This window comes from Malaya genurostris, chromosome 2 (assembly GCF_030247185.1).
Source record: "Malaya genurostris strain Urasoe2022 chromosome 2, Malgen_1.1, whole genome shotgun sequence".
Lineage (NCBI taxonomy): Eukaryota > Metazoa > Arthropoda > Insecta > Diptera > Culicidae > Malaya > Malaya genurostris.
This window is the reverse complement of record NC_080571.1, coordinates 56,397,954-56,421,056: the sequence shown is the minus strand read 5'-3', so window position 1 is coordinate 56,421,056 and position 23,103 is coordinate 56,397,954. Positions and strand designations below refer to the sequence as shown.

Here is a 23,103-nt window from a genome sequence, read left to right as displayed (position 1 = left end):
AATAATTATTATCATTTAATTATATTATTGTGCATTAGTCTTTATAAATCAATTGTGACTTACGAAGATCAACTGGTTACATGCCAATCAGTTCGCTTTTATACCTCGTTCGAAACATTCGATGGAAGAAATTACACTGAGGTTCATTTTTACGCGGGGGATGCGTAGCGCGTAACTTCGGAAATCTGCGTGAAAAATTCCCTTTCTTTGTACTAGATTATATTCAAGTTTAATTATATAACATAAAATCAAAGTACATGCAGAAGACCGATTAGAGTGCTTCTAATGTGAAAAAGCCTAACAAATCGTAACCTTTATCCTCTATTTTTTCTTGAAGCAGGTCGAATATGGTCAATCAATATGGGGTCAATGGGTACCAATCTATTAATAGCGTGTACCCAGAAAAAAAATTCGGGGCACTTTTTAATATTATAGGGGAAATCGGCGCCAAGTCGGACAATTTTCAAAAATTTAAAAAAAATATCCATTTAAACTGGATTAGTCATCTCTAAGCGCGTTTACCTAGTCAATCCATGAGATCCATTTACTAACCTTCATCTTTATCAGCTTGGTGTCATCAACTAATTATTATAGTTCATAGGGTTAGTGGTTCAGCTTTGATTATTAGTTTTAAACCAAAATGTATCTGTTGGATCATTGTAATCTGTTAATACAAAATATGAGGAGGCTTTATGCCTACTGGAGAGAGAGAGAGAGATTGCTATATTTCATTTCCATTGGGCTTTTCCTTGCTCCACAAATAAACACATAAAGCCAATCCCGGTCTTATAAACACAGAGTATCAAACAAACATTTTTAAATAATATATAATCAAGAATGGAAATTTTTCGTTTAAACTCTAAATTGCCCTTCCATTGCGCTTATTCCTTCCTTTCTACACTGTTACTCCGGAACGTTCTTAACGATGAATTTTTGTTTTTGCGAAATCGACGTAATTTTGACAATTCTTATTATTTTTAAATGAAATTCGCCTGTTTTTCTTCGGAATTGATTGGACAACAAAGATATGCGTTCTAAATCCAGAAATTTCAGTAAACTGTACCAAAAAATGGCACGAATAAAATTTTTGATTTTGTCTTTGTCGTACTAAACAAACAAAGTTCAATTTTTTTCGAAAGCTTCAGTAAAAAACTCACCGGAAATTTTGAAATCGCTCGGAAAAAACCCGTGTAGGAATATTTAATCGGAAAAAGTACCGAAACAGGGGTTTTAATAACAAACAGATATATTTTAGGGTGTTACAAACATTTCCGTAACGACTTTTTTGTCATGTTCGACCAGATAAACAGTCCCTACTATGTCACTTTAAAAGAATATTTACTTTTTGCCTGTTTAGAAAGGTTACGCAATCACTGTGAAAACCCACTTTTGAACCGAGGCCGGAAGTCCGAGTGTTATATATCATTCGAAACAGTTCGTCGAATACGCAATATGTGTGTGTGTGTGTGTGTGTGTTTGTTTGTAACATCTTTTTGTACTCACTTTTCTCGAAGATGGCTGAACCGGTTTTCATGAACTTAGATTTAAATAAAAGGTCTTGTAACCGTACACAATGCTCCTGAATTTTATTTGAATACGACTTCTGGTTCCGGAATTACAGAAAGATATGTGCAAAAAAAATTAAAATAAATGCGCTTACTTTTCTCTGAGACGGCTACCGATTCTCACAAACTTAGATTCAAATGAGAGGTACAATTGTCCTATACAAAGTTCCTGAGTTTTATTTTGATCCGACTTCCGGTTCCGGAGTTACAGTGTGATTAGTGAAAAAAATCTTATTTCAAATTACTTCCTCACTTTTCTCAGAGATGGCGTAACCGATTTCAACAATCTTAGATCCAAATGAAAGGTCTCATAGTTTCATACAAAACTTCCGAATTTCATCCGGATCCGACTTCCGGTTCCGGAATTATAGGGTGAAGTGTGTTGAAAATTGGGTACCGTCACTTCACGCGGCGAATCAAAACACGTAAAAAAATTTCTTAACTTGCCTCGAAACTATTCCAATCGATAGTCATTGTCAGTAGACGGCCAAACATTAATTTGGCTTTCCTTGTTCTTGGGTTTTTGATGAATGACCGAAGATTGTAGCCATCGACTCAAAAATGGATCCTAGTCACTTTTTCGAACCAACTTCGATTATACCGGTTCCCAGAATCCGGTTTCGGAAGTACCTCTTTTCGTTTCCTCAGAGATGGCCTATCCGACCTGAGTACTGTTTCACTCTGTAGGTTCTGGTATCTGGTTGAACATAACAAAAAAATCGTTACAGAAATGCTAGTTTATGGACAAACCCTTTTGTTTTGCCTTTCTCATATAGAAAGGTTATGCAATCACTGTGAAAACCGATGTTATTTTGAACCGAGGACCGAATGGCCGAGTGTCATATACCATTCGACTCAGTTCGTCGAGTACGCAAAAGATCTGTGTGTGTGCGTATGTGTGTATGTAACGTTTTTCGCACAAACTTTTCTCGGAGATGGCTGAACCGATTTTGACAAATTATGACCAAAAGATGTGGTGATTGGAAACCTAAATAACTATTTCGTAACTAGTTATGTTATGATGAAACATTGCTGTCACCTTGTTTTAACCAGTGTAACATAAAAAAACATATTCGTGCTCTTGTTGCAACATAGTTTGGACTTAGTCGTATCAGAACTAGTTGCGGATTGCTACTTGGGTTACTTCAATGGCACCAATATTATGTAAAACTGTGGATTAATTGTTTGTTAAAAGGTAATAATTTTGGTTCGCTTCCACATCTCATCCAAGTCAGTCGATAAACCAAAACCGCTTACGTTCGGGACAGAAGAAACCAAGTACAGTATTGTGTAGTGAACAATAGAACGATCTCGGAATGAGTGAACCAAACGAACAAAAGCTACCGCCGGTACGAAAGAATACAATTATTGTTGACTTCAGACAGTGCAAAATTCGACCTTCGATACGAGAACTTGAAGGTTTGCTTATGGAGCAAATGCATCTTGACATTAAACGTGTGCATTTACTTCAATGCAATAAGACAAATAATGTTGTTTACATCCAGTTTTATAAAGAGTTGGATGCAATTCAATTCGCAAAAGACAATAATAATGTGCATTATGTGGAGCACGAGAACATTAAGTACAACATTCCAGTATATATGGAAGATAGTGCTATAGAAGTGCATGTGCATAATCTTCCCTCAAGCGTCATCGATTCATATATTCGCAAAACTTTGGCCCAATACGAAGAGATTCTCTTTATTTAGAAATAAAAGTGGAAGAATTTTTTCCCCGGTATTCTAAATGGCGTACGTTTGTTACGCATGCGCTTGAGGAGGCCTATACCTTCTTATGTGACATTCGGTCAGGATACAAGAATCCCGTGCAAATCACTTGTTACCTATGACAATCAGATGGCCACATGCCAATATTGCCAAAAAGCTGTTCATTACGGTAAGCCATGTGATAAACCGGACAAGAAGAAAACTATACCAAAGGACAACGGTGATTCCTTCACATCAACCCCAAGCAACCTCAGCACACCTGTGACAGTCACCAACAACAGGGAAGTATCCCCTTCAACGAAACCATCCAACGTAAGGGGCTGTCCATAAAAGACGTCACGCTTTTTTTGACGATTTTTGACTCCCCATCCCCCCTTTGTCACAAATTGTCAAAGAATCAAAGACCCCCAACCCCCCTATGTCACATGTCACGAATTCAAAATAAATAAAATTCATCTCAATACATTCTCAATATGTATGACAAACCATAAAAATATGAGGGAAAAATCGATTTATTACATGCTGTCATTAGATTAAAAAATATCCATAAATCTATAAAATCATCGGAATTATTTTATTAACATCAATTATATAAATTAACAAAAGTATTTGATTGGAATTGATGAAACATTCAAATTATCTGTTTTATTCCTCCTAGGGGTACACAGATATATTATTGTTTTAGGTAAAGAATAATATTTCCTTAGTGTAGCATACAAGGGCTGAGAAAATAAGGACCAGTTAAACTTAAGACTTAAGTTAAACCGTTTGGAGGCATCTTTTTCTTTTTTACTCATATTAGGCAAAATTTATTAATTTCGCTAATTTACTCGCTCCTCCGTGCACTTTTGCTGATCACAACAGAAATGATTTCCTGCATCACTCATTTCCGAATTTACAAGAAGAAGCTTTTACATCAACAAATACACGTTTTCCTATAGAATGTAAACGTTTATTGTGGAGATTTTTTCAGGAAATAGGGCAAAGTACCAATATAATTAGGTATTTCGAAAATGCGCTCATTGAAAATATTGGACGTCACATTCCAAAATCCTACCCCTCTTCCCCCTGTCACAAAAGGTCACGTTTTATTAAACACCCCCCTCCCCCTTGCGGCGTGACGTCTTTTATGGACAGCTCCTAACCCCTATAGAACAAAGTACACCAGCTGCAGTTAACAGCTTACCAACCAGCAACTGCAAACAATGTACAACAAGGCGCATCTACAGCAACTAGCAACGAAATCAATAACAATACCACCGATGCGGCAATGGATGACGAGACGAACGGCGAAAAAACTGCCCCTCATACCTCGCAGGAGGGAAATGGAAGCTCCTCTCCCCCTAGAAAAAGGGTGACAACGAGAACCAATACAAAAAATTTTTAGCTAAAAATTCAGCTCAATCGGCCACGTAAAGCTTGTACGCAAATAGGCCCTAATAAAAATATCTTTTATAAAAAAAGGTAATAATTTTGTAACTAAATCTGAATAATATACATACATTTGATATAGATTTTGCCAGAATCAAACGGAAATCTTTGTTTCTATGCCAGAACGAACTTCTACGAAATTTGATCATCCTCAGCTACCCAATTCCCGGGCACCCGGGGGAAGGTTGAACCCAATCGAAAAAGGCACCTCTTTTCGAAAATACAACCAAAACGTGACTGACAAGTCTAATCATGTGCGTTGTTTCGACGTTGCTGTCGAAGCCGGAGATGCATTTCCATTTGCCGCTGTCGGATGAGGAGACGACCGACGGATGTGCCAAAATCGTGTTCCGAAAGTTCACTACTCGAGTGGGGCTGCAAGTGCCAAGATTAGAACTCTGACACATCACACTGACACACACATTCAGGATGGATGAGGCTATTGTCCAAACAGACAGTGAAATGGAGATGACTGGTTTCGGTATGATTTGTTTGTACAATGGAGATACACTACTGCTGACAAATGATTTATTCGAGCATCGTGTCACGTCGCTATAGTCCTGGAACTGAAAACGGCTGCTACATACGATTTGATTGAACAACGTCTTGTCATTACTGGTTTCGGAACTGTTCTCGAACTCTCAGCCCCGAGACATCGAAACACGCAAAAGTTTCATTCCATTATCTCTCGCATGGAAACTATGTAAAATTACCTAATTAAATTAAAATGATCATAAAAATTAAGCTTAATTAAATGCTGCGCTTGCATACAATCAATCTCGGCGCACCCGAAGAGAGGGTTTTGGCATAGAGCGACTACTTCATCAGTGTCACCACCACCCACCGTCGCCATCATCATAATCATCATCATCATCATCATCATCGTTCTCATCATCTCTGCTAGTCATTAGCGCTGTCTGTTGTCGATGTCTGATGTTCGAAGGGGATGACATCGCCCCCAAACGGTGCAGCAAAGCGCATGAGGCAGATGAGCAAAAATTTGTCATCAGAAAGTTGAAAAACAACACAAGCAGTATAATTGAATACCCTAACTGGGTAACCTCGTTTTTGTTAGTGCTTGGGCAATAATTTGCAAGGGTGGTACCGTGGTAGTTGGGTAATAAGAAAAAATGCTGATCATATTGTCGTTTGTGAACAAGCGGGTGGGTAATGTCAGAGACATAACCGGATGATCAAAACAAACGTGCCGCTACGGTCGTGAGGATAGAAACAAAGTACAATACATCGTAGTTAGAGATGAACAAATTAACAGAACAGAAAGCAACAGCACTCGAATCTTTTTATTTGAAATTTTGCATTTTTGCGTTCCCAAAATCCTCCTAAATTTAAAAGACTACAACACAAGACCTGTAATTTGAGACTCAGTAAGATTAACACTAAACACACGCTCATTATCTAAGGAGTGTATCGAAAAGTAGTTAGCAACATTGATTATTGAATAAAAAAGCGAAAAAAACATCTTTTGACATCAGTTTTTAATATAATATTGTAGAAAAATTACATTTTTATGCATTTCACTGATTGTATTGAAGAAAATCCTAGTTTCTGTGGAACGCTCGCATTTTGGATTTGACATTCTTCATGAAATTCTGCACAGTTACTTTTGTGACTTTCTTGGTGGCAGCTGTCCAGTTTTTTTAAACTCCTGCATGTTTTTGGGACACTGTACCTTCCTTCCGAAAGTGCCGCTTGACAATCGCCCAATACCTTTCAACTGGCCGAAGATCCAGGCAGTTCAGTGGGTTGATGTCCTTTTCCACGAATTGTACATTATTTTTTGACAACCACTGAAGAACGGAGTTGAAGCCAAATCCGGCCAGAAGAGAGGAGGAGCCTTATGCTTTCTGTGCAGTGGCAGCATTCGCTTTTTCAAACATTCTTCCTCGTACACCTTGGCGTTAATTGTGCCCTTCGTGAAGAAAATCGACGACCGCAAACCACAGGTACAAAATGCTTCCCAGACCAACACCTTCTGCCCAAACTTTTCCATCGCCACCGTGGTGTCAGCGTCGTCCAGGTCTTGGTACACCGATTTCGTATAATATTGCGGTCCGGGCAGCGCTCGACAGTCTTCCTTGGTGTAGGTTTCGTCGTCGATCAGGATGAATCCGTCTTAATTCTGTATAATCCGGTTATACAGTTTTCGCGCTCTTGTTTTGGGCTGAACTTGCTGTACCAGGGACTTTTTCGGCACCTTCCGTTTCTTGTACGTTCTCAGGGAGTTCCGAACTTTGTTCCGTTGAATCATCCCGATGCTGGTGTTGAACTGCTTGGCCAAATCCCGCGTCGACGCCGATGAGTTTTTCCTGATGTACTCAACCACTTTTAAGTCCCGGCCGGGCTGGCTGGGACCCGTTTTCCTACCGGATCGGGGCAAATCCTTCATGGAAAGTGTCTTACCGAACTTCTCGATAATATTTTTGACACTGGTGTGGTGCACTTTCACCCGTTTTGCAATTTCGTTGTACGTGACACCACTTTCTGAGCATGTGCAGAATTATCTTTCACGTTTCCGGATCATTTCGACTCATCATTGAAACGATAAACCGTACCAAAACCAATCGATTGCGCAGCTGTTATTGACATGTAAACAAACATGTCACCGCAAAACACGCTGCAAAATATTAAGCCATTTCAGAGTAATAACTGTTCGAATGTAGCTAACTACTTATCGATACACTCGATACATTTTCACCATATTTCATCGAGCTTTGTTCTTGATTAAACATATGATAAAAGGATGTTAGGAACGAAACAGAAACAGCATTAAATTTACTAATCTAAAAAGACGGGTGGGTAATGTCAGAGACATAACAGGATTACGTGAATACGAATAAAAAAACCGCAAACTTTTCCACACATTTCTTCTTTTGAGATTCAATAACTCGAATATAAAAAAATATGTGCCCCTCAAAAGTTTGCAAAACTGTTTGAGAGTTCAGTGAGAAAAACTTCTTCGTTTTGCGCCCCGGAATTATTCCTGCGGCGCCTCTTCAAATTTTTCGTATAAGCTGTAATTTATCTAGCTTTAAAATAAATAATGATTTGCGCCCTCAGTAGAAACATTCGAAATATTTAATCGTACATAAAAAAAATATGCGTCTCAGGAAAGTTTCCAAAATATTTTTAGTATTGTGTAAGGAGTGTATCGAAAATAAGCTATCCACAAATTTTTCTTTCAAATTATGATAAAAAACGATATTTTATTCATACTAAAAATTGATCCTTTTTTGTACGAGGTTAAACTTGAGCAAAATGAAAACCGGATGAAATTTAAGTTATTCCTTCACGAACTTTTGATCAAACGCTCTTCATCAAGTTCTGGACAAGTGTTGCATTGCATTTTTTGGACGCCTGAGCCCAAATTTTGTTGAACTCCTGCATGTTCCTAGCTGCCTTACCAGACTTCTTGAAGACCCTCTTTACGATTGCCCAGTAACGTTCGATGGGTCGAAGCTGAGGGCAATTTGGTGGATTGATATTTTTTTCAACGAAATTTATACCCTTTTCCGCAAGCCAAGTGAGAGTGGTTTTGGCATAGTGAGCCGACGCTAAATCCGGCCAAAAAAGTGGAGGTGTACTATGCTTTTTATATAAAGGCAGCAATCTCTTCTGGAGACACTCAGATCGATAGATTTCTGCATTTATAGTGTAAAAAAGTAGTAGTTGACTTCAAACCACAGGAACATATTGCTTGCCATACCTTCTTCTGTTCTAAACTTTGTTTCGAGATTTTCTGCTTCTTGTAGGTCTTCAGGTGATTTTGCCTCTTGATACGCTGGATCATTCCGACATTCGTTTCTGCTTTTTTTTGCCAAATCACGTATTGACATTGATTTGTTCTTCATGATTAGAGATACCACTTTCTGGTCCAGTCTCGGGTTGGAAAACCGTGTTTTCTGCCTCTTCCTGGTAGCTCATTCAAAGAATAGTGTTCTCCAATCTTATTAATGATGGTTTTAACACTGGCATGATGAGTTCCAAACCGCTTTGCCATTTTTCGCATACCCTTCTCACTTAGCCATGTGTCCAGAACCTTAATGCTCACTTCCTTTTTAATACGCGACAATTTGAAAACGCAGAATTTCAACCGCACAAACAAGTAAACAAACGAAAGCTGGTAGCCAAACGCACAGCATGCTGTGATCTGAGCATAAAAAACCATCACAAATACATGCGTACAACACGAATCTATGTGGATAGCTTTCGATTCGATACACTCCTTAAGAAACATTACTTTTGTTTTGCACCCTGGCATTTTTCTTGTGGCACCCTTTAAACATTTTTTACAAGGTAAAATTAAAAATATGCGCCCTGGAAAGTTTTGAAAATGTTTTTATTATTCAATGAAAAAAGAACTACTTTCATTTTGCGCCCAGGATTTTTTTCTGATGTACCCAAATTCTTAATATAAGATGTAATTTATCTAGCATAAAGATGAGAAATGCTTTGCGCTCTTAGCAGTGCTATTTGTATACAATTTGAAAAATGCTATCATTCTTCATCCTGGAATCACTTATGATGCCGTCCTTCAAAATATTCAATTTCTATTGCACCCTTCGTGTTTTCACCCTGTGGCAATATGATTTATACAAATTATTTACTCTTAAAAAATATAAATCGTCTACTTCAGTAAAAACTCAGTCGTCTTTGACAGACACATACTTGTTGATGCTTTTAGTGAACAAACAAATAATTCTTGTCGCTAGAGAATATTATCTTTTGAATTGTGATAATTACCTTTAATCCACCAGACGATTTATTTTTCTATTCGCTCTAATGCTTCAATCTTACCAGCCGCTACCTAATTTTGGATCGAAACATACCCAAAAACAATTAAAGTGCATCTCCGCATTTTTAGGCAACGAGTGACCTCAATATTTAGGTAAATATAATACCGTTTTCGTTTTAGAACCTACACGCGGGCGACTCTGATTCCGAGTAAAACGAACACGTGGTACGCGCCCTAAACAACACTAATAAAAAAAAAATAAACAAACTAGCATGGATACGTGGTGCGACCCGAGAAAATTTTCAGAGCGAAACTACGCGATTGGATTCCGATCAGGTTGCTAAAACAAACATATCAAACGTTGTTTGGCCGTCTCTGGGTCAGCTTTCGGGCTGCTCTTATCAATAAACGAAAACGTTATAAGATAACCCAAAGTGTTGTCATGGCAACTTTGACAGTGTTTGCTACCTATTTTTTACGATCAAATTAAAATTTGTGTAGATAACCTCGATGATTACTTTACGTCATAAGTCATAAGTTTTTTTGAGTCCGGCCACCCGGTAGCTTCTTCTAGACCCGACACTGAGGGTTGCCACAAATACAGATGAACCTGTATTTCACAAATTTTTTAGATAAATTTGTGACCAAGATTTCAGATTTTTCGTAAAAATACAGGTTTTTATAGATTTTTGATTACGTGGATTGAAAATTGAGAAATTAATTCTAAAAAGAGGATACAACTTACATAAAACAGAATATCAAGGACAGTAAACACAGATGTCTCATATATTACTAAAAATTTCTCTATACTCACTTTTTCATGTAACTAGTGTAAGGAATTACTTATGCTTTCAAAAATTGCTTCTGTTAAGATGGAAAGATGATGGCCTCGGTAGGGTAGTAAAAAAAGAAAGATAAACGAAAGTGAAAATAATCAGACTAAGCTCTCACTTTCAGTTTAGATTTTAAAAGTTTTTCATCAAATTGTCGTTTCGACAGGCTCAAACGCCAAAATCATTTTCAGCGTTTTTGCAACTACGCAGTATCAGAAAATGGGTTCTAAAATATCAAAAAGATGTTTATTAATTTACTGATACTTCAAAGTCAACTGCGCAGGCTAAAATGAATGAAACGTGTCGTTTTTTTACGTTTCGTATCTACCCACCTACCCGTCGCCCATTGCAGCAAAGTCGTCGTTCGAGTATGAGAAAGATAAGCAAAAGCCACGAGTCATTCTCTTTGATACCAAACATTTTAAAAAAAAAACTATGATTTTGAGTTATTTGTGCTTATTTCACAATACTGAACAGTTTATTATAAATTGCTGATCAATTGTTTATTATAAATTGCTGATCATATTGTTGTTCTATTAGGTTAATTTTGAAAAAGTGCCTCATAGTAAAGTATATCCTATTCACAAAAAAAATGTTCACTTTTAACTCAGTTCTCTAAAAAAAATTCTCTAAGTTAAATCATTGAACACCTGCGCATGTTGAACTCAGTTTAACTTATTTACTGTAGAGCTTTCAGAACGCATCCAAAGTTTGTAGTACATGTTAAAATTTTGTACATTATTCTCGTTCAATACACTCATGTGCCGTATTTGCCATCAGTTTGTCTCTCCTCTCGACAGTTTCTTGCAGATTCTTAATATTAATCATGTTATTAACACTGAAAACTGTGTCAGACTTTTTCTAAGAACAATCAGAGAATTTACACCAAAATTTCATTTAAGATAATTTTTTATATTTTCTTTTATCATTGAGAATTATGAAACTTCCTTCACAGAGAACAGACATCCAAGCTAGTAAAAAACCTTTCTGAAAAAGCTATGTAAAGCATACATGTAAAAATCCATTAAAAATCACAGTTGCGCACGATATTGTACGCATGAATCACCATTATATGAAAGCTCGAATCCAAGAGCCCATAAGCGATTATTGGGATGCTCGAAGCGCCTCTACAGGAGAATGGCTACTTAGTGATTGCTTTTTAAAACAACCCTTAAATTTCTTACACAAATTGAAATCTCTACTTGGATGTCTATTCTCTCATCTTCTTTTGGATCGGAATGTTTTCTCCTGGATGTATTTAGGCACTTCAATGAGTACAATAAGTATATAGATAATTTTTTTCTGGATTAAACTACATTTTTTCGTATTTAATAATAAAAATTCGTTAAAACACCAAAAAATCGCCCTCACATATATGTAATGTAAAATGAGTTATACAGATTTATACTGAACCCGATACTAGATGGAATACGGAAGTTCAGCGCAAAATTCGCACGGAAATTCTGGCATCGCTGCATCGGACGTTACTTTTGAACGCGATCGACTACACTGAAAATAATTTGCACGCTAGCATCATGTGCAAAGCATTTTAACTATCACAACTTATAGAACACATGAAATTCATGAAAATATACACTTAACTCATAAAATGAGTGTAAAAACTGTTGATATTTAGTGGAAATCATGCTACGTTTATCTGAAATGCACATCAAAGCGATAAGATTAATCGTTACCTCCAGATTCTATATGCATTTCATATGAATGTCACATTGTTTTCCACATAGATTTCAACTGAAACGGAGTTGACCGATTCAAGTGTTTTGCACCTACATTTGTGCAGTACTCATTCCCAGTAGAAAATTAAGTGTTTAACACATGTAGTTCGATTTAATAGCAAAACACATCACATCCAAAGGAAAAATACATCAAAGCTAAGTGGAAAATATTACAATTTCGCATCTTAGTGAATTTGCACATGAAATCATGAAATAAATCGCTTCGGTTATGTATTGAAATGAAAAAGCATATTAAATTGAAGTGCTGTTTAAATATGAATCGATCGTACAAATTTTTTTCAGTGTACTTAGATCATGCTTGCATCAGCTGTGCTCTATAGCGACCCTTACAGGAGACAATATTAACAATACTTTTGATCGTGTAATGGAAACTTCATTGGATTGACGAAAATATTGTCAAAAAATCAAAACTGCTCATCAATCCGACAATACTTTCTCTCCAGAGAGAAACTGTTAAATATGTAAAATGACATTTTCTCTCAATATTTTAATATTCAGTTGCAATATTTAAAGCGCCAAACGGTTGAATTTTTTGAAAAACTCGGACTCAAGTTATCAAGCAAATAGCGGCCCTTACACGAGTCTTTAAAAATGTCATTACTAAAAAATAATATCATTTTAATGAACGTGTATGATACAGTAATGACAAGAATTCTCGCGTAAGGGCCGCTAATAATCTAATTTTACACAGCAAAATATATGGTGTAAAGTGAGTTAGAACTACTCGATAGTAAGTTATACTTACTGAGCTATTGAGTTATAATGACAAAATTTTAGGTTTAATGCGGTTTTAGCTAACGGAACGGAACTTTCGCTGTTGGATGGTTGCTAGTTTTACAACAATAGAAAAAGTGAATGGAAGAAAAAATTCAGAACGACCCAAATATACGAATAAACTATTCAAATGATAATAAAAAACGAAATTACTTGATACGTCCCACTGCCAACATGACTCACCATAGCACAGAACGAGGCATATCGCATCCATCTGAATAATGCTCTACTCCTTTTTTTATTACCAAATTAAAAGCTTCCAACAAATTAGTTTCTTAGAGGAAAAGTGTTTTTGCAAAGGTTTTCGAGGTACAAACAATCTAATTAAAAGATGAAAATTTGAGAATTATGTTTTTGAAAAATGGTGGTGAGTGCATTCTGTGTAGAAGTGCAACACCAGTGCATTTGCACTTCCTGAAAACATTCAACTGGAATAAATCCGGTTGGTAAAACTCCCTGCCGATAGTTGTACCTTTGGTGCCAGACTCTTGCTGGAATTATGGCAGAATGCCGTAGAAAATTTCTAGCTGTCATAACCATCCATCTGGAGAGGTAATCTGTTCGTCACGTACAAGTGGTATGTTATGAACGAGATAGAAAATAAATTAAATAATAAACTAAATTGTACGACCAGGATTGCTAGTTAGAGTAGAAAATAAGCTGTGAGACAAAGCGTGAACAAATTTAACTTACTATGGGAAACCAGAAACCACACCGTTGCAACTAACCTAGAAGAGAAAAATGGGAAAATTACTATTGATTATTCTCAAGTCAAAGAATAGGAAATCAAAATAAAAAATATCTATGATCATGATCACGACGTAGAAAATATAGTTTAATTAGAGCGGCTCGAAATCGAACATACTATAATATTAATTATATTATATATCAATATGGGTCACTCTTGAGATTCACGAGGGACAACCGAGTAATACCGTTTTCGTTTTTGAACCTAGACGTGGGCTACTCTGACTCCGAGTAAAACGAACACGTGGTACGCGCCCTAAACAACAACTCATGAAAAAAAGAATAAATAAACAAACTCGGCTGGATGCGTGGTGTGACCCGAGAAAATTTTCAGAGCGAAACTACGCGATTGGAGTCCGATCTAGAGCGACCTCAGGTTGCTAAAACAAACATATCAAACGTTGTTTTGGCGACTCTGGGTCAGCTTTCGGGCTGCTCTGAACAATAAACGAAAACGGTATAACAATGCCGTGGCAAAAAAGGTTACTAATACTCTACAAACTTTTTATACACTTATGACAGCTTTCACAATCAGTACACTGAATCAAACAACCCCAAATATACAAAACATTTCTTCATATGCACTGCACGGAAAAAGACTGTAAAAGATTTTATTTTCCCATAAGTAAGTGAAGAATTGCGTCCGGACTCGACTTCCGGCAATGCAGGGTTAAGTGTGTATGAAATAGCAACCAGTTATTTAGAGTGATGAAGTAAAAAATAGGAAAAATTCTTTTAAATTTGGTTCAAATTTGTTTCAATTTGTAGACGGTGTTAGATGCTGGTAAAACGAACCGATTTCAGCTAAATTTAGACTCAAATGAAAGGTGTTATGGTCTCATTGACTGCTATTAGTTTCGATTTTAATGTATCAAGCCACGTATTTTAAATTATAAACGATTTAAATTTTGATTAGTAGCGAGCAGTGTCCTATTTTGTCTGCTAAAAATCTCCGGCATATCGGCTTTCCCTGCCATAGACGACGGTTTTGAAGGAGTAAGCGATATATCAATGGGAAAGCATCGCTCTGATTGGTCAAACGATGCAAAAGCGAAGCTGTTGGAAGCACGCGAATCTATAAATAGAAGCGAAATTATAGCTAACGTTACAGACCTACGCGTAGCATGCTAGAGGTGGGTTGTTGCTAGACAGCAAGACAAAAAGTGCCTTAAAACGATTTGAAGCTTCAAGGTCTGAGGACAGAGGGTCGCGTGTTGAGTTTTAAATCGACCACGAGGCTCGCTCAATTCCTTTTGCGCATCGTATTTCTCTTGTACCCTCTCGTATATGAGCAAACTGTACCGGCTTGTCAGCATACATTTTAATATTTTGATGCGAAGTTTTATCACATTAATCTATCGTATGGTTTGGACATTACATGGATTCCAATGAACAATGAAAAAATATTCAACTTTCACAAAGATTGAATGTCTGTGTGTTTGGCAGCCTTGTCGAGCCAATTTTATTTCTCTCTCCTTTTTCAGAATTCTATCAGAAAACCAGAGCGAAAAAAAATGGCGAATGCATTGAAACTGACTTCGTTTCACAGAAAAATACAAGACTTTATTTTTATCGCGATAACATATATGTTTTTATGTACTAATCGCATTTAAACTAAATTATCTAGACTTTGTCACGGTAGATTTATGATACAAGCCTTCAAAGCCGAGATATTCGATAAACTAGTAAAGGTATGCATTTCCGAGCGTCCCAATTTCAGCAGTTCTTCAGTCAGAAAAAAATACAACACGACCGCTAAATTCAATGAATCATTCTGAAAATTTCACAGAATATTCTCAACTAAATTTCGAATACATTATCAGGTGGGTTTTTTCTATATTCTGCACCGTTTCCAAGAAAATTTAAATTGAAACGGAAAAATAGCAAAAAAACTACCACTTTACGGTGCTGTCCTCAGCCGTTAATTGGTATGCCTCTGATCTTGTGTCATGCAAGCTCGGGTGAAATGCCATGTAATGTCGTTTCGCTTGTGAAATTGACTACTACCCAGGGTAAATTTTGATTGCTTAAGATTAATTTCTAATTTTTATAAGATGAACTCGATTGATAATGAGAAAAAGTTTATCGCTTCAACCAAAATCGCAGAATGGTAGAAAAACCTAACCCTATAAAAATAACTGCTTGCATACAAAACTTGAACACCAGCTTGGCGAAGAGAAGCTTAAATATCAAAATCGTATCGCAAGTATGTACAAAGATATAATCGCATACATTTGGGATATTGGTGTAATTTCGTCGGCTGTAAAACAAATACAACTCAAGACAAATGATGTTCGGTGTTGGTTCCTAATAGCGGCCCTTACACGTGACAATATTATTGTCAATCCAAAGTATTGTCAATACAGTCAATCCAATTGGCTTGGTAACTTGAGTCCGCGATTTTTGAAAAAAGCAAGCGTTTGGAGCTTTAAATATTGATACTGAATATTGTAACTTTGAGAGAAAAGGTCATTGTACATATTTAACTGTTTCCTCTCTGGAGAGAAAGTATTGTAGGATTTTTTTTATTCAATATTATAATATAATTTTTAGGCACACTGCTTAAGCTCTAAGATGCCAAGGGTATTTACTAATCTTAATTACGACTAACTTAAAACTAGAATAGTATCATTATGTAATATAGTATCGGGGTAGCGGATTCTCGACAATTCAGCTTTCAGTTCGCGATCGGCAGTGGCCGGTGAATTGAATATTGCATGAGGGTCTTCCATATAGCGTTGGCGAATATCCATGTTGGCCGCATTATTGTAGGATTGATGAGCAGTTTTGATTTTTTGACAATATTTTCGTCAATCCAATGAAGTTTCCACTACACGATCAAAAGTATTGTCAATACTCCTTGTATTGACAATAATATTGTCTCGTGTAAGGACAGTTAATATTATTGTCAATACAAGGAGTATTGACAATACTTTTGATCGTGTAGTGGAAACTTTATTGGATTGACGAAAATATTGTCAAAAAATCAAAACTGCTCATCAATCCGACAATACTTTCTCTCCAGAGAGGAAACTGTCAAATATGTACAATGAACTCTTCTCTCAATGTTTCAATGTTCAGTTGCAATATTTGAAGCTCGAAGCGCTTGAATTTTTCGAAAAATGCGGACTCAAGATACCAAGTCAATTGGATTGACGGTATTGACAATACTTTGGATTGACAATAATATTGTCACGTGTAAGGGCTGCTAATCAAGATCAATCTAAGCAGACTCTCGTGCAATTGCGGATTCAAAAGTGTAACGATTGATTGTACTGTTTGATTGTAAATCATTAGAAATTTTGGTTGCCTTGTTCCACATCAATGGTTCGAACAACCCCATGGGGCTGATCCTTGTAGTTTTTTGAAGAATCTCTTGTTAAAATTTATGAAAATATAAGTTATATTATTAAACCTCTAGGTGGACAAAAATAGTTTTTTTTTGTTCTAAAATTCATTGCTTCAGAACAAGAACGAGTTATCTCACGGTACAGAAATTGATTTTAAATTCCCGTTTTTTTTCCCGCCTCCTTAGTGCAAATAATTCACGACCGCAGTTAGTCGGCCGCAATGCGTGCAGGAAGCAAATAAAACGTGAGGGGAAAGATTTTAGTGTGCAAAACGTCACATTCGAGAAATTACCGCCGGCTCCGGTTCGGCAGGTTGGCTACAGGTGTTTAATTTTTTCGTGAAAATTGAAAATGAATTATGTGCCGCAGAATCGAGTGGCGGAACCGCCACTCGAAACGTGTTTCGTTGATTTTTGCTAAATTGTTGCGCACTTTGCTGAGATATATTTAATGGAGTTCATCGAACTTCTGTTTTCATGCATTGCATGCATGCTTGGAAGTAAAATTACTACGGGAATTCAAATTAAAATTTTCAACTGTGATTGAATTTTATAAATCCATTACTTAGAATAAATTTAATCTGAAAATTTCTTGGTCATTCGATGTTGGGTCGTCATTTAATAATTTCCTTCCACTAGAGGTAGTTCCCAATGAAATGTACACATCAAGGAATAAAAGTATTTTTTCCAGGTTACCTTCACGTCTTTTTGAGGTCAGAGCTCGTGCGAAAGGCAAGACTTCATGCCATTGAGTACCACCTGGGCGCCGGCAAACGATCTCCAAATAACGGGTGTTTTTCAGGAGGTTTGCTTTTACAATAGAGATTACTCTATTGTCTGAAAGTTGTTTTGACAGTGTAAAGTAGAGACGTAGTAGTAGAGTAGTAGAGACTCAGTATTGTTTGGTAAATCACCATAAATAGGTTAATTCCAGATTTTCAAAATCAGTTGTTCATAGCGCAAATTTTTTCTAGTGATGAGACGCTTTTTTCTTTGTATAGACACGTCAACAAGCCAAATTGACGTATTTGGAGCAAAAATAATTCACAGGCCGTTCAAGAATTACCGATGCATTCTGATAAATGTGTTGTTTGGTGCGGGCTACGGGCTGGAAATCGATTAATTTTAGTGGTCAAACCTTCATGATATGGATGTGGACGAAATGTAGTTTCAACAGGATGGTGCCACGGCCGAAACAATGGACCGGTGAATTGGACTCCGCGACAAATCTGACTATAACAAACTTATTACCGTTTGCAACAAACGAACCCGACAAAAACGACAAATTTTCCCTTGAAAAAGGCCATCAAAAATGGTCGCAACGTGTGAAAAATTAAAAAAAAATCGTCTGCCTCACTTTTTAGAATAAGAAAAGCCGTTCATCACAATGTAACAGTTTTATTTAAATTTCAAAACAGCAAGCTCTTAAAAAACACCCTTTACGTTTATTACGCCGCTGACATGAATGAAAATTTCGACAAAATTTGCGTGTGAGCATTACGGAGTTTCGCGATGCGCGAGCTAAATTTTCATGCGTTGCTCCTCTTGTTTCAAGGTTATTTTTTCAACTGAACAACAATTGTTCAAATCTACATGGTGCTAACATGACGCTACATAAATAATAAAAAATAAGAAAAATCCATGAAGTTAGAGCCAATTTCGATAGCAACAGTCTTTATGTTGATAAAACAACGTCTTATGGTTAAAAAATTGTTATTTTCATGTTTAAGAAAAAAGAACTTTCGATTTTTTTACATTGAGGAACTGGTACGTACCCCGAAAAGGGGGAGGGGTGTCATTTAATTTCAAATGTCAATAGTACTTAATTCTTTTACTGCGGCCAAAATGTAATCGATTGAAGTCAACACAAGAAAAGAAACTCACAACTTTTGCAAACCAAAATTCAGACCGACAAATTTTGTGTGAATCGACCAATGACCATAAATCGACAGTAAAATAATACTTCTCCAAACAGTTCCCATACGTTGCAGGAAAGGACAATATCCCATTTTCCCCCGGGATGGGGCTAAGAATAGTTGTTCAACCGCTCTGCCCCCCAAACAAAATCCCGGATCAGGAAGTCATAAATCCATTCGAAAAGAAAAAAGCACCGAGCCGTGGGTGTATTACTTTTCAGGCGCGCTGCCTTCCTTCCCTTTTTCGATATCAATAAAAAAAGGGGCAGGGTTGGATTAGCCCTAACCCACTGGTGGAACTCAGTCGGAACAAAACAGCACACTATCATCGAACCGACGACACGACCTGCCACTCGACTATCAAAACTGTATCGCAAATCTAACTACCCCTCAGTAACTGGTAATGTCAAAACGAAATCGCTTGAAAAAATGTTGGAACTGGCAACACAAGTTGGAAAATTATTGATTTTGAAAAACAGTTACCAGTATCCTTGGTAACTAAATATGGAATGTAAACAAAAACAAGAGATTCTAACTTAAAACGAAATCACTGAATGTAGTTGGCAGTATTGAATAAACTTTTTACTGTAGATTTCGATTTAACCGATATAATCAACTGCGCAGCCGGGTGAATGTAGTATATAAATTTGAGTATATAAAGGTTAAATGTGATTATTAAATTCTACTTAATAAACGGAGCGATCTTATTTTCCGTTCGGATGATACAGTTAACTTCAGACTCATGTTGTTCGTATATGCCAACTGTTTATTTTTTAATATGCCAACTGTTTTATTTAATAATGCACATAAGCAAGAGTGTATGATTTGTTCTCAGATTTTCCAGTTTCTCACCCTTTAGAAGTGTTTAATGGATCACTAAATTAATTCCGGCAGAAATGAGGTGAACAAATCCGTTTGATATGAGGTTCAGTGATCGCACAAAAGATTCCATTGAATTAATCTGAAATTAACTAAATTATGTATATCTAAACTATTTATCTACCATCTCTTTTAAATTTACATATAACTGTTCGTAGGAAACGAATAGAAAGATACTATATCTCCCTTCTCAGAAGCATTTCCGAAGGCGGCGAAAGAATGTTAACTGCAATAGAAAAATAATATTTAATAATAAAATTCAAGCACTCACCTGCACTCAGCTTTATCATAATTTGCGTTGATGATTATCCACATTATTTAATAGCTCTCCAGAATTCACTAAATAAGAGGAAAAGACACAAAAATTCAAAACGGTGGAATTATTCCGCAACTATTTCAAACAGTTTGTTTATTTATTCTGGTGCTCCTTGGTAACTAGAGCATAGCAACTTGAACAGTGTTGCTCGAATAGTTAGTTTTTGTCATTTTCAAGGGGTCGCTATATTTATGGTAACTGGTGGTAAATCACTCACGAACACTTTTTATTCCGATTTTTCTTCGGAGTATCTGGTCGTGTCGTCGATCGAACAATGCAGGAACCATCTTTCGAGCCGTTCTCATCAGCTTCTCAGTGGCTGTTGCTGCTATCAGAATAAACAGATAATCGGATCGAGATTTCGGATTGAAATGAGAGCGATTTTGTGGCACCGTGGGAGTAAGAATGGTGCTTTTTCCATCCTTGTAGCCAGGCAGGCCGTTGAGATGAGTTCATTGTTAGCGAGGTGTTGTGTTAGAAAACAGAAGGATGAAGAGGAAAAGGCCTGCTGCTACAATCTACTGACAAGGAGTGGGTTTGAAAATGTGTTTCTGCTTGAAGTGGATTGCTTTGATATTCGGTAAGTGTTTTGGAATGTTCCCGAACTCGATAGGAATTGAATGAACTGTTTTGTTGACGAAAAGTCTCCAGTAAAAACGGTTCAATATTTGATTGCAGATTATCATATGTTCAATATGTATTTCACTCAATTTCCAACCACCCAATTCAGATGAACTGTCAGTACTTTCAAAAATCAGTGATCCAGCCAAAAACCTGTCGGTGTAAAATCGGTGCACGTGATCCAACTAAAAAAATTAGAAGGTTGTATACAAGACACGACCGACCACGATTACATTAAAAATGAAATAATGCTAACATTCCCATAATAAATACAAAAATAAAGATGATGATGGATGCACTAAAAGTCACAAATTACAAACAACTTATTTGTACTATGTTCTGAATCTTTTGAAGCGTTTTATTCCTGGTAAGACAACAGCTTGTTCAAATCGATACTGCATAACGATTTGTATTGCATTATTTTTACTACACTTAGTCTGGATCCCTTCTATAAGATTCTTGAAAGCAAGAATCGACCTAAATATTATACTTGATACGACTAAATCAATTTTTAACTATTCAATTAGGTCACACGATTATTGTTTGGTTTAATAATAGGGCCTGAGAGATTATGCTGAGAGATAGTTCTTTGTATTTAGCCACATTTAATGAGAAATAGTTATCTATGATTATCATCATAACACAACTTTTTACTGAATTTTTTTGCGCGCCACCGTGTTGTTCGTATGTAAATAGAGATTTCAGTATGCACACTACACGTTGACAAATTAAAACATTTTTAGACTTTTTCGAATCAAGTTAAATGAGGAAAATTTATCAATAAATCACAGAGATACAAGCGCTTCTAATTAGGTTCGAAAAATCTATTGCCGATAATTCTAATACCGTTTTCGTTTTTGAACCTAGACGTGGGCTACTCTGACTCCGAGTAAAACGAACACGTGGTACGCGCCCTAAACAACAACTCATGAAAAAAAGAAAAAATAAACAATCTCGGCTGGATGCGTGGTGCGACCCGAGAAAATTTTCAGAGCGAAACTACGCGATTGGAGTCCGATCTAGAGCGACCTCAGGTTGCTAAAACAAACATAACAAACGTTGTTTGGGCGACTCTGGGTCAGCTTTCGGGCTGCTCTGATCAATAAACGAAAACGATATAAGTTGGCCTGCTAGTTACCGGAGAATCAAGATAAGCCATGGGTAAACTAAAGCAGAAATGTATTCGGGCATATATTTATAGATTCCCTGTTGTGCTATAGTTCATACTGCGCAAATCGGACGAGAGTTTGACATCATTCACTGAGACTGTCATTGGCTCGTGAAAACATAGGTCAATTCAAACCAATCTTTCAATGGTATGCAATTGAAATGCTTAAATCACGTTACCGCATAAGTTTAAGTTAATTGTTTTCGAATCGATTGGTAGTTAAATTATATAAATTCATCAACAAATGACTGAGTTCTAAGCGTTCAGAATTATGATAGAAAAGGGTTACGCGGTTATTTTGCATTTTTTTTAAACTGACACCCAGCCTCGTACAGTGAGTTAGAAAAAGCGAAAATCCAACGAGCGAACGCATATACAATCTAGTCATTACCTCATTGGACGAGCTACTTGTTTCATTGGCAGTCAAGCATCAACTGAAATCAAGAAATGATTTGCAGCATATATTTATAGATTCCTCTTCGAACTACGCAGAATGATGCGGTGTTTTTATGCATGATGCAAAGCCTCCTATGCCGAACAAGAAAATGACGTCAATTTTATCAGCTGGGATTGGTGGATGAAAACATTGTCAATTCTAACCATTTTTTCGATAGTATGCTATTGAAATACTGAAACGACGTTGCCATACATGTTTAAGTTAAAAGTTTCCGAAACAATTGGTTGTTAAACTATATCGATCCATCAACAAATGACCGAGTTATTAACGTTCAAAATTATGACACAAAAAGGTTACGCGACTATTTTTGAAACTTTTAATTGACACCCGGCCCCATATAGTGAAGAGTAAGGCATTTTTAATGCCAAAAAATAAACTTAAAAAATCGGCTCAATCGGCCACGTAAAGCTTGTACGCAAATAGGCCTGAATAAAAATATCTTTTAAATAAGCATGTTTTTGGTATCTGTGACATTAGTTTAATTATATTATTGATATTAAAATTTCAATAAAACTGTTTCGGCTTCGAATATTACCGGAAACCGGAATAACCATTGTGGCAAATCTAGTAGCACTGGTTTCTTTCCGCTGTTAAGTGTGTGTGTCTTTCATCGGTGGTCCACAGAGATGCCAGATATTTTCATAGAAAATATGTATTGCGTTGCATAAAAGTCTATATCACGCGTTTTTTGAGAACGGCCAATAAGCCACCTGTCAACTTCCACTTTCGAAAGAAATTGCAAGTGAGCTATGAAAGATAGAGTATTAAATTTAACACCAGACGAAAGAGAAAAATTTCTCTGCCGTTTAC

General features: G+C 36.6%; 1 protein-coding gene across 6 annotated transcripts in view; it reads right to left on the bottom strand.

Annotated features, from left to right (window-relative positions):
• The window catches only part of LOC131430361 (glutamate-gated chloride channel), a 249,491-nt gene that overhangs the window by 173,199 nt on the left and 53,189 nt on the right, over positions 1 to 23,103 (bottom strand). For all 6 annotated transcript variants that reach the window (XM_058595278.1, XM_058595277.1, XM_058595273.1 and 3 more), the window contains exon 3: positions 20,003 to 20,070. In XM_058595278.1, the coding sequence (XP_058451261.1) occupies positions 20,003 to 20,046 (44 nt within the window). In that variant the 5' untranslated portion in view covers positions 20,047 to 20,070. The remainder of the gene's footprint in view (positions 1 to 20,002; positions 20,071 to 23,103) is intronic.